Below are 12,294 nucleotides of genomic sequence, written 5' to 3' on the forward strand. Positions count from 1 at the left end.
ATCCTGAGGGCAGCAAGGAGGGTGCACAGCAAGCTTGCTACCCTGGACTTCAGGAGAGCAGACTTTGGCCTCTTCAGGTATCTGCTTTGGCAGAGTAGTATGGGATAAAGCCCTGGAGGGAAGAGGGGCCCAGGAAAGCTGGTTAATATTCAAAGATCTTCTTCAAGCTCAAGAGTGATGCATCCCAACAAAGAGGAACTTGGGCAAAAATGCCAGGAGGCCTGCATGGATGAACAAGATGCTCCTGGAAAAACTCAAAACCAAAAAAAAAGCCTACAGAAGGTGAAAGCAAGGACAGATAGCCTGGGAGAAATACAGATAAATTGTCCGAGCAGCCAGGAATCAGGTTAGGAAGGACAAAACCCTGATAGAATTAAATCTGGCCAGGGATGTCAAGAGCAACAAGAAAAGCTTCTATAGGTATGTCAGTGATAAAAGGAAGACTAGGGAATTGTGGGCCCTCTCTGGAAGGCAACAGAAGACCTGCTTACCCAGGACGTGGGGAAGGCTGAGGTACTCCACAACTTTTTTGCCTCAGTCTTCACTGGTAAAGGCTCCAGCCACACCAAGTCACAGAAGGCAAAGGCAGGGACTGGAAGAATGAAGAATCTCCCACTGTAGGAGAAGATCAGGTTCAAGACCTTCTAAGGAACCTGAAGGTGCACAAGTCCATGGGACCTGATGAGATGTATCCATGGGTCCTGAGGGAATGGGCAGATGAAGTGGCTAAGCCACGATCCATCCAACTTGAGAAGTCGTGGCAGTCCAGTGAAGTTCCCACTGACTGGAAAAGGGGAAACATAGCCCCCCTTTTTAAAAAGGGGAAAATGGAAGACCCAGGGAACTACAGGCCAGTCAGTCTGACCTCTGTGCCCAGCAAGATCATGGAGCAGATCCTCCTGGAAACTGTGCTGGGACACATGGAAAATAAGGTGATTGGTGACAGCCAACATGGTTCCATTAAGGGCAAATGATGCCTGACAAATTTGGTGTCTGCCTACTACAGGGTTACAGCATTGATGAATAAGGGAAGAGCAAGTGACATCATCTACCTGGACTTGTGCAAAACATTTGTTCCACACAACATCCTTGTCTCTAAGTTGAAGAGACATGGATTTGGTGAATGGACTGCTCGGTTGATAAGGAATTGGCTCAATGGTCACACTCAAAGAGTTGTGGTGAACAGCTCAGTGTCCAAGTGGGGAGCAGTGATGAGTGGCACTCCTCAGGGGTCGGTATTGGGACTGGTGCTGTTTAACATCTTTGTCGGTGACACGGACAGCAGCATTGAGTGCACCCTCAGCAAGTTTGCTGATGACACCAAGCTGTGTGGTGTGGTTGACACACTGGAGGGAAGGGATGCCATCCAGAGGGACCCTGACAGTCTTGAGAGGTGGGACTGTGCAAACCTCTTGAAGTTTAACAAGGCCAAGTGCAAGGTCCTGCACATGGGTCAGGGCAGTCCCAAGCACAAATACAGGCTGGGTGAGGAGTGGATTGAGAGCAGCCCTACAGAGAAGGACTTGGGGGTATTAGTGGATGGAAAACTCTCTATGAGCCAGCAAGTGCACTCACAGCCCAGAAAGTAAACCATATCCTGGGCTGCATCAAGAGAAGTGTGGCCTGCAGTGCTGTGTCCAGCTCTGGGGCCCGCAACATACGAAGGACATGGACCTGCTCAAGTGGGTCCAGAGGAGGCCATGATGATGATCAGGGGGCTGGAGCACGTTCTTTACAAGGACGGGCTGAGAGAGTTGGAGTGTTCCAGCCTGGAGAAAAGAAGGCTCTGGGGAAACCTTATAGTGGCCTTCCAGTACCTAACGGGGGCCTGCAGTAAAGACGGGGAGGGACTTTTTACAAGGGCATGTAGCAATAGGACAAGGGGTAACAGTTTTAAACTGAGAGAAGATAGATTTAGATTAGATGTAAGGAAGAAATTCTTCACATTGAGGGTGGTGAGACACTGGCACAGGTTGCCCAGAGAAGTGGTGGATGCCCCATCCCTGGAGGTGTTCAAGGCCAGGTTGGACGGGGCTTTGAGCAACCTGGTCTAGTAGAATGTGTCCCTGCCCATGGCAGGGGGGCTGGAACTAGATGATCTTTAAGGTCCCTTCCAACCCAAACCATTCTATGATTTTATGAAGTGCCTGCCTCCCCATCACTTTCCATAAGGGTAACACAGCAATAAATAGCAATATTGCATCAGGATCCCAGAATACCTTTGGCTTCATATTTGCCTCTTCAGGCACCATTTTTTTGCCTCCTTAAAACTTAATGATAATTTCATTGAAATCTGACCACTGGTAAATGGATGACCTGCTTTTTGTAACAATGGCATGGCTACACAGGCTCCAGTCTCCCTCCCTGTCAGCATGTAATCATTTCAGGCTTCTGCATTAGTCCCCAAAGACACAGACATAAATGAAATATTAAAATTACCTTTTGTCCCCATTTCCTGCTTGCATTTGAAGCAGCATGTGTACAAGGGTAGAGTAGGGCAGTTGCTGACAGTACTACTGAAGAACTTATCAAAGGAATAAAATTCATCCACATCCTCAGGTCCATGACAGATCACAAACCATATCATTAACTGTGTGTCTCATCTACTTAGCCTAGTGTGAGGGTTCTGTCTGCTTGAATCAGAGCAAGAAAAGCCTATTCTATCAGCATGCTAGGCAGCAGTACTTTAAAACACTTTGGTAAGAAATTGAGAGCAGGTTATTTTAACTAGTTCCACTTACTTAAAATCTTTGCAATTCAGAAATGTTCTGGAAGTGGCCTTTGCTAACTATTCAGTCTGATCTGGCTTGTGAACAGTGGAGTGAACAAGAAAGAAAACCCACTGAAACTCCTGTTGCCATTTCCTTGCAGAGCAAGGAAAACAACTAACCTTCACATTTGCCCACCTAAATCATTCACTGTTGCACAAATAAAGCTTCAGCCTGAAATATTGCAGGAGTGCCAGAAAAAAAGAGCCAGAAAAAAAAAAAAAAAAAAATCTTGTGTGTGAAGTTTATGGTGGTGATTGTAATTCAACTGCCTTTTTTGTCTTTTTTCAAAATTTCCAAACTACTGCAAATGTTCTTATGGTGCTATACAGTAGCATGTAGTACAGTTATCAGAATGACCTCTTTTTCTCTCCTGGTATCTATAAAAAGAGCCAAGCAGCTGTTTTAGCAGCCCCCATGGAGCACACATGGCACAGGAATCAAGGCAGGCCTGATGGACACACCCCGCTGGTCCTGCCCGCAGAGCAGGCACCATGGTGAGCAGCGCTGCTGAAGCTCTCTGTGTCCAGCTGCCTTGGTCTGCCTGTGCGGTTGTGCTGGAAGGTGTGGGCAGTGCAAAAAAAGCTGCTCCTGGAGCAGTTTATAATCCCTAGTTGTGAAGTCACTTTTACACAGTATGTACAAAGCTATTTTACTGGGCTGTTGTGCCTTTAATCATTTATCATCTTTAATGAAGTTTTAAAATTTCTCCTTGAGTTGAAACTTTGCTTATGATGCTTTACTGGGCTTAAGTACGTCAATAAAGCAAAAATACTGGAAAAGGAAGATAGTTCTCTGCATCTAAAGAGGGGAAGATAACATTGTAATTGGATAGTAACTCTGTTCAGCTGCTCCCCCGGTATATTCTGAGAGAACATCCTGGATGGTAGCCATGGGATTTAATGAATTTGTTATTCCCTAATTCTCAGGAGGTGGTGATGGAGTTACTGTGCAACCAGGATGGATAATCTAAAGATACGGCTTTATTCCTTCTTTGAAAATGGAAGTTTAATCTCAAATGAGCTGTCAGTTTACCTAAGTGTTACTTTCCATAGACATGGATTTCCTTGTTAGCTTGAACAGATTTTTCCTGTTTAAAAGTAAGATTTACACTCAGGTTAGAATATTGGCATTGCCTTAAAATTCCAGTCTCGTGTTTCATAATAACACAGAGGTAAAAGATGACAGTAGGAGGTCCATTGTGCTTTCAGAATCAAAATAATTGGATTTTTCACAACCAGAAACAGGGTGACTCTCTACACTTCCAAAATTCTTAAACTGTGCAAAACACACCTGCTTGAATTTTGACCTTAGGTTAGCTTTAAATGCAGAAGCTAGTATAGTTGAGAATGTAGGCAAGTTGAGAAATAATATATCCTTATTCTTAAAAAAAATTATCTTTTTTGTGTTTAGTTTTAGATATGCTTCAAAGTGAAGCTTACTAAAATCCAGGAAGAATAAAGTAAGTTCCTATTTTAGGGACAGCTGGTAATATTTTGCCTCAGATTGATCTTTATTTTAACCTTTAATTTTTAAACATTATATTTTCAGAGGACAACCCTGAATACGTATTACATCCATCAATATGAAAAGGTACTGTCAAATGACAGTGTTGTATTAAATTTTGCTTAGAGGTTTTTTTTCCCCAACAGTTCTTACCCGCTTCCTGCTAGCAGGCTGAAGGGGGTTTTGCTGCAATTGACCTCTGTATGTCCAAGACCCATGTCTGCTCATGACATGAATGTTGTTCAGCAGAAGTGCTGCTCTCAGCTTCCCTTTCTTGTCTTCACAGCACTCAGGTCTCAGTCCTGTAAGACTGCTTATGCATTGGATTCGTCTCTTTACTATGACTTACAGCATGATATTCCAGCTGTTCTTTTGCTCTCAGTTTTATCCTTCTGAACACCTTCACCTGTAGGACATTTTCAGAAGCTTTCATTTTCCTTTTGCTTCAGAATGCTCATTTCTGCTTACTCACCTCCTTAGTTTGAGTCCTGTAGATCTTCTCTAGCAATAATTCAGATAAATTTCCCTTGGATTATGAGAGGTAATTATGAGAAGGGAAAGCCTTCTCTTCAGTCTTCCATCTCTACCCACCTGACTTGCCTCTTCTACAGCTTCATTAATTTTCTAAATATGGGAGGAAAAGCTAAATGGGCCTCAGCATCATTACCCACATAAAGGCTCATCCCTCTTACAATATGAATTTTTCAATGAAATTTAGAAATGTGTTAAAAAAATACACAAAGAAGCCATGTGATGAAATCATAGCACAAGTTTTTATAAACTGAACCTCAAGCATTTTTAGAGTTTTTTTTGTAGCTGACTGCAGCTGACTTTTTGGCTGTCTGTTGGAGAAGATTGGGATTCTACCTTAATATCCCCCCCCCCCCAAAAAAAATCTAATTAAAACATGAAATGTAATTATATAGGGAATTGTGAGGTAATTTTAAGTAATACAACTTGGTTGTTACATGTTTCAGCACAATGATCTAATATTTTAACATGATTTCAACTGAGGTTGTGGGAAAACAGAGCCCAATACCTTTTTCATGTGTCTAAAAATATTTGCTTAAATACAAAAATTCTATTTTTAAACTTAACAGTGAGGTAGGTATAGTGCCACTTACACAAGTTTTGTATAATGAAACTAACTGTTGATTGTGTAGCACTTTCATAATCTCCAAGAACAGTCACTACTTAAGAATGCAAGTTCTTATCAACATTTTTTGAATTCTGTCGGTCATGAGAAATTTTCCACATTTGGCATCAAAATGAGGCTTTGCTGCGATTTCAGTAGAGAGATTGTTGATAATTTGGAGATGCATAGAAAAGTGTGAGTCAGATTAAATTAGCCCTCATCTCCTTCCTGCATAATAATGCCCTCTGCACTGGCAAGTAGCAGAGAGTCAGGAAAAGCTTGTGTGACTTTGTCACAACGTGTCACAAGCAGCTACTATCACTAGTGGGTGCTGTTGGGTACATACCCACTCTTCTGCCACATTAGTATTTCACAAGTGAGTTGCCTAAGCTACTTTAGGTTAAAACATAATGGAACTGTGCTAAATCTGAATGCAACTCTGCTCTGGAAAGACGAATTATTTCTTTGTCAACATTGACTAGAATTTGAATGGAACTGCTGAAAAATCTTGCTTTACCATTGCAAAGTCAGTCATTTTGTGCTAACCTATGGATGAATGCTCTTTTAGACTGAATATTTTAGAGATTGCTTGGGGAAAAAAATCAGGAGGACATCTAACACAGAAATAAACATGGCTGAAATTTTAGTGATATGCCTCTTAAAGGACAGGTATCTCATAATTTATTTATCACTTGTAAAATAGTTGACTGGATGCCAGTGAGTAGCAGTGTATGAAACATGCATGCATATACACATTTATTGTAGGTAAGATGGAGACTGTGTACATCTATATTAAATCTATCAACGTATGATGAATTTTGCAAACAACTCATTAGAAAGATATAGGCGAGAAAAATTAAAATAAGGATATCCCAACTGCTTAAGAGTGACAGTAAAATTATACAACAGTTTAACAAGTGAATACAAATTACTGAAACTAACTGGATATGTAGAAGAAGTCTGCACAGTGAGATACAGCTCTACAAATTCAAATTTGCATGAGAATAGCTTCAGTTTCCTTATGAAAATTGCTGAGGTATCTTGCCGTAAATAGTCAGGACTCCAGAGTTACATACGTTAAGAGAGGGAAAAAATCAGCTGGCAATTTACAGTGTGTGACAGCTTTGAAGGCACAGTGAATGAACTGGGGTGAAGGCAGTTTTTATGGGGATCAAATCAACTTTAAGACTGACCTTTTCCTTACATAGTGGATCGGCTATATATTTTAAGATACTGTTTCTAGAGTCTCTAAGAGATAATGATGTGGACATCAGGAATGCAGTGGTTTGCAAAACTTACGTGATCATTTGGTACAGACAGGGGCACAATTTTAAGGGTGAAAGTTGTTCAGAAGACTGGACACTTGAGGAAAAAAAGACATAAATCCCATAGGCTAATGTCACAGATACAGGTTTTACTTTTTAAATTTTGGTGATTTCATAAACATAGAGATCGCTCATGTTGTTAGAATGGGAAAAAGATAAAAGAAAATGGTGTCTTGGAGAAATATTACATGTAAAAAAGTCACTTTAAAATATATTTGCTTAAAGAGTTAAGGATATAAAAGATTCTGCTTTTTTTTTTTTAATTGAAAAATTCAGTAAATCCAGTACATATCCATCCCAGCTACATTGACATCTTTTTCTATGTACAACATAGAATTTGACCAACCCATCTTAATTTTAGTTTCTTTTATTTCTGCATTCACTTCACTTCATGTGACCAAGTCTGTCTTTTACCTTACACATTTCATAGATTTTAATTTTTTGTTTTATTAGACCCTTTTATTATCTAGGATTAGTGTCAGCTTCTGCTATTTGCTTAAGAAGATTTGGGTCCTTATCAGGAATCACTGCAGAGAGCCTCAGGGGCAGTAACTAGTGAAACAGGGTATTTCAATTTATTCACTCTTCTGAGGTGCCTTCATGTGGTATCACTAGGGTGGAGGGGCACTCTTCTTGATCAACAAGACATTGAATTCACTATAAAAAGTGCACAAGCCCAACTCAAAGCTGTGCATAGTAGGTCACCAGTCATGTCTGGGAATGTCACTGCAGCAGCAGCAACCTGGCCCTCTTCCTCCTCCTCCTCATCTATCGCACCCCTGATTCCACAAGATCAGCAGGACCCAGCGCTGACTCCTGATATGGGCTGACATTTGCCCCAGTTTTTGTATTTGCAGTTGGTTCGGCACTGACGGTCACTTTGTCTAATGTATCCCGCATGAGACGGATGCCTCTTTCCAGCATTCATCCATTTCTGTTCAGCAGTTCGGTACAGAGCCTTTAATCAGTCTGTATTATACAAAGAGATGTGTAGTGCAGTATGCCATTCACTGGATACAATTATAATGACCAAATTTCAGGCAAGTGATTCCTATCAGTCCTTTCCAAAGCACCCCAGTATGCAGCAGTATTTCAATTCAACAGTGATCAATGTGCAGTGTAATACTTTCTTTATGTTGAATAATAGGGGACACAAATCTACATTCACCTACTGACATGATATGACACTAAATAGATATGACACTAAAACAGATACACTGGACATCTGTGACCTCGGTCGTTTTTGGATCAGCTGACTTTTACTTGCAATATTGTTCTTTTATGTATAGTCAGTGACTGTGCAGTACTTCTCATGTGGGAAGTTTTTTATAACTATTTTTAAGTTTAGAAACCTTAGCATTCCAGCTTTTCTGATGTTTTGGGAGTCTCTGGCCTTTTGAGTTTTTGACTATAAGTGTCTTACAGCTTACCACTGTAATTACTCATATAATATTATGCTACAGTAGCTCGTCTGGTTGTTTAAGTTCCTGAGTAGGACATTGAATGAAAAATTACTTTTCCAATCATAACTTTGTACTTGACATTTCTATAAAGAAGCCATTAAACAAGAGAAGAAGCCTTCTCCTTTGGGCTCAGCACAGTTCTCATATGTGTGAGTGATCTTATTGACTACAGCAGGACTTTTTATATCAGTCATGATTGTTGGACTAGACTCTTGTCTTCATATTTTGGAGACAATTTAAAGCCTGTTCAGCAGCAGCTGCTTGTGGCATGGAGGGGAATATGTATCCTGTGCCAAGTGGTCAGGTTCACACAGCTTATTGCTCATCCCACTCCAATGCAAATCAAAAAGCCATCCTGTTTGTCCTCTCCGTTGTTCTTCCTGTAAGACAACAAATGTCAGAACATGTTGTGGAATAAGAATGAATGGAGCAACATCACATGCAATTTCTTTTTTGTCTTCTTTATTTTTAAGTGCAAGAGCTATGAGTTTGCTGCTGTTCCAGTTGTTGTTTGGTACTTTTGTTAATTGTAATAAATGTTCTGACGTTTCGCATCTAAATAACAAAGAGTTTCTTTACTCAGTGTTATCATTGTAAAATCTACAGATTAGTTATGAAGTATCATTTGTAAGTATGGGCCAATTATTTTGCAATTTGAAGACTCTGATTTTTTCATCTTACATCTGATTCACGTGCAGGGATTGCCTTTTTCATAGGCCATTCACTGTGTCAAGAGAAATGTTCGTTAAAGATATTGTACCTAAGAGAATCAGAGAAATCCTGCATTTCCCCAGTGATTCTGGGACTTCATTTATTCTGCCAGTAATGATTTACTTATAAGCATCCTCCATGCAAGTCCATCTTTGTAAAAGGGCATTGTGTTTTGATTATTTAGAACCTGAAGTCACAAAGGGCATGTTGCAATTTGATTTACTTTGGTAGGAATTGAACATATATTGTAGTAGTCAGAATTCTCAGGGGAAGGCTTCTAATAAAATCTCCATTGAATTTATTCATATGTGGAAAGAACAGTCAATATTTGAGGTACTAAATGTCAATAAAAGTAAAAAAGTATTAGCATTCAGTGTATGTTTCGGTGCACAGTCTTGCCAGTTAGAATATTGCAGGTTTGTTTCACAAAGCTTCTATGTGCTTTTAAAAATATAATCATTAAAGAAAATTAGAATCAGTCTGTTAAGAACAAAGCTCCCTAGTCATGAAAATGGGTAGTTTAATATAAGATATAGCCTAATATATATATATATTTTTTTTTAAAACCTATCTTATAGAAGTAAAAGGTAAAATATCTATAATGTTTTTCATTACGGAGAATGCAGATGAGAGGATCATTTTCTAACATTCATGCCTGTGGGGATTTGCTGGCATCCTAATGGTGGCAACATATTTGCTACAATAAAAACATGGTCTTCTTGGTAGTGAAAAAAACCCCCAAACTTCTTACTTTCCAGTACAAAATTCCTGCTTATATGCACTTTTCATTAATATTCTCTAACACTAACTTTAAATATCCCATTTGTTTTCTATACTATCTGTGGGAAAGGCTGTTAATTCAAGTAAATTTTACATGTTTATTCATGGAAGAAATGGAAACATGAAAAACAGGAAATGATTTGCCTGTGAGTTAAATTACCACTGTAAGACAAAGTTTAGGGGTTTTAAATGCTGCTGTAGAAAAGCAGATGTTTAACTCCCAGCAGCTGCTCTGTAGCCATCCACTGTCACCTTTCTGCCTTTCTCTAGGCAGCACCTATGAGACTGCAATGAATTGAAAAGTTTTGTTAACTTTCAAATGTGAGTTACTTCACATGGAGTACTGAGACTACATTAAATACCTTGGCAGGTTTCCAGAGTCACTTTCTTTTTCTGTTATGTGGGACTTATTTAATAATGAACAGAAATTGTGGGGTTTTTTTAAAAAAGGAGTTTGTGCATAACTGTCTACCATGCTCTATATCTGTCTACGTGTCTATCACGTTGCCTGTTTCTCATCTGGAGTCCACTTTGGGGTGAAGAAAGGTAAATGTTGTTTGCTTACAGTGCTGTTTGTCTATGCCTTCCGTAGCTTTGCAACTGTGGAAGCCAGACAACCTGCATTTGCACAAACACACACACATACATTGTCCAAACACGTTGTTTTATTCTTTTATTTATCCTTCAGGTCTCCTGTAATGGCTGGAGGTCTATTTGCCGTTAACCGGAAGTGGTTTTGGGAGCTGGGTGGCTATGATCCAGGATTAGAAATATGGGGAGGAGAGCAGTATGAAATCTCCTTTAAGGTAAGTCATCAAGTCACCTTATACAATACTTCCTTACTTGTTTAGTGCAAGACTCATGATCATGATGCTTTCATTCATACTGGCTTTTGTCTTTTAACTAAAATTATTTTAGCACAATACTACTTTTTTTCTTTAGGAATTCCCAGTAATTTCACAGAGAATTATGCCATAAACATATACTCCAGAAGCCATACAAAAGTCACACTGAGCACAGCTCCCTCTGAAAATGTGGTATTTTACCACCATCAAAGAATGAAGTTCTACATTGTTCCTTTCATCAAGTCTTACTTTTCATCAAGTCTCACTTACCTTCTCTCAGGTGCTGCATTTACTTCATGCTCAAGTGTTGAGCTCAGCTCAATAAACCAAGAGAGAACTAATAAAAAAAAAAAAAAAAAAAGCATAATTTTCTGCCCAGATCAATGTTTAATCATCTCTGGGGATAAGCTCCCCTGGAGTCAGTTCAGGGAAATGGGTGAAAATGGAAAGAGAAAGTCATAGGAAGAAGGACTCCTTTCAGTAGCATTGAATCGTTAGATCAGCTCATCTGCTATGAGCTGTTATTTACAGGCCAGCTTTTCAGAATCAAGATATTTTAATTGCATTTGAATTATTGTAATGACAAAATACATGGGGAGTTTTCAAGTGCTTGGGTTATGTACAACCAGTCATGGTGTATCCTCGTATACTCTTCTCCTCTATGTGGACATGTGTATTCAAATCAGTTACTTGGTTTTACATGTTGAGTTGAAAGTCTTGCTACTGTCCACATGTAAAATAGGTATTTGCATTAGTTTGATAAGGACTAGTCTGACTAATTTTGAAAACTGAGTTTATTGTCTTTTGGTATACCCACAGACATAAGAACTTTGCCTCATGGCCTCTATATGCAAAGATTTTCAATGACTTAATAGAATTTCATGATATAGATGAATTGAGTCAAGCACGTTTGGATAAAGCTTGTAACTGAAATTAGAATTCACCTTTAGCTTCAGGATCTTTCCAACCTACTTCCAAACTCCAACAGTGTAAAGCTCAGTAAATAAATCTAGTATGTCAGCCATGACTAATATCATAGATCTTGCTGAATCGGAGTTTCAACAGTGATTAAAACAACAGAGCTGAGGCCATTTTGTTGAATGAAACATACAGCGTGACCCAACACTGGACTGACAGGCTGTCTTTACAGGAGTTATCAAGAACAGCAAAATGGTTTGTATTAACTGTGCTGCTCTCATGTTTCTTCAAATCATTTTTATATTCCAGCAGAATAAAGAAGGCAAGGGAAACCCAATAGCTAGACAGTTTATTTAGAATATATTGACTCAGCTTCTGTCCATTTAGGTTGTTTCAGAGGCAAATGTAAGTAGTGACTAGTAGCTGTCACAATGGTCTCTGACAGGTCACCCATGATTTTATTATCCTATTTCAAATATTCCTTTTATTCATCATCACAATGATGTAATGCTCTCTAGTCTTTGTACAGAAACCATGGTAACATCACTGGAAACTGAGATACTAGATTGTCCCAGTGTGTTTTGCTCAAGGGATAGATTTTTTTGGAGGTAGCTGTGTCACACTGGGTCTCATTTCAGTCATACCTCCTGATTCATCTCATTAGCGTATACTGACGTTAGGGTCCTTGTCCTTTCTTACTAGTGTTAAAAGAATTTAAAAATACTCTTTTAAAATGATAGCTAAATAGGAACAACTTTCTATTGGAAGAATTTAACATATGTAAGTTTTAAAAAGAAGACTGCTGTTTGGTTTGGAATGACAAAAAAATGGGGAAAAAATCAT

General features: G+C 39.2%; 1 protein-coding gene across 2 annotated transcripts in view; it reads left to right on the forward strand.

The window, feature by feature from the left end:
* GALNTL6 (polypeptide N-acetylgalactosaminyltransferase like 6) overlaps positions 1 to 12,294 on the forward strand; it is a 512,016-nt gene that overhangs the window by 457,142 nt on the left and 42,580 nt on the right. For both annotated transcript variants that reach the window (XM_074904075.1, XM_074904074.1), the window contains exon 7: positions 10,377 to 10,494. In XM_074904075.1, the coding sequence (XP_074760176.1) occupies positions 10,377 to 10,494 (118 nt within the window). The remainder of the gene's footprint in view (positions 1 to 10,376; positions 10,495 to 12,294) is intronic.

This window comes from Athene noctua, chromosome 4 (genome assembly GCF_965140245.1).
Source record: "Athene noctua chromosome 4, bAthNoc1.hap1.1, whole genome shotgun sequence".
NCBI lineage: Eukaryota > Metazoa > Chordata > Aves > Strigiformes > Strigidae > Athene > Athene noctua.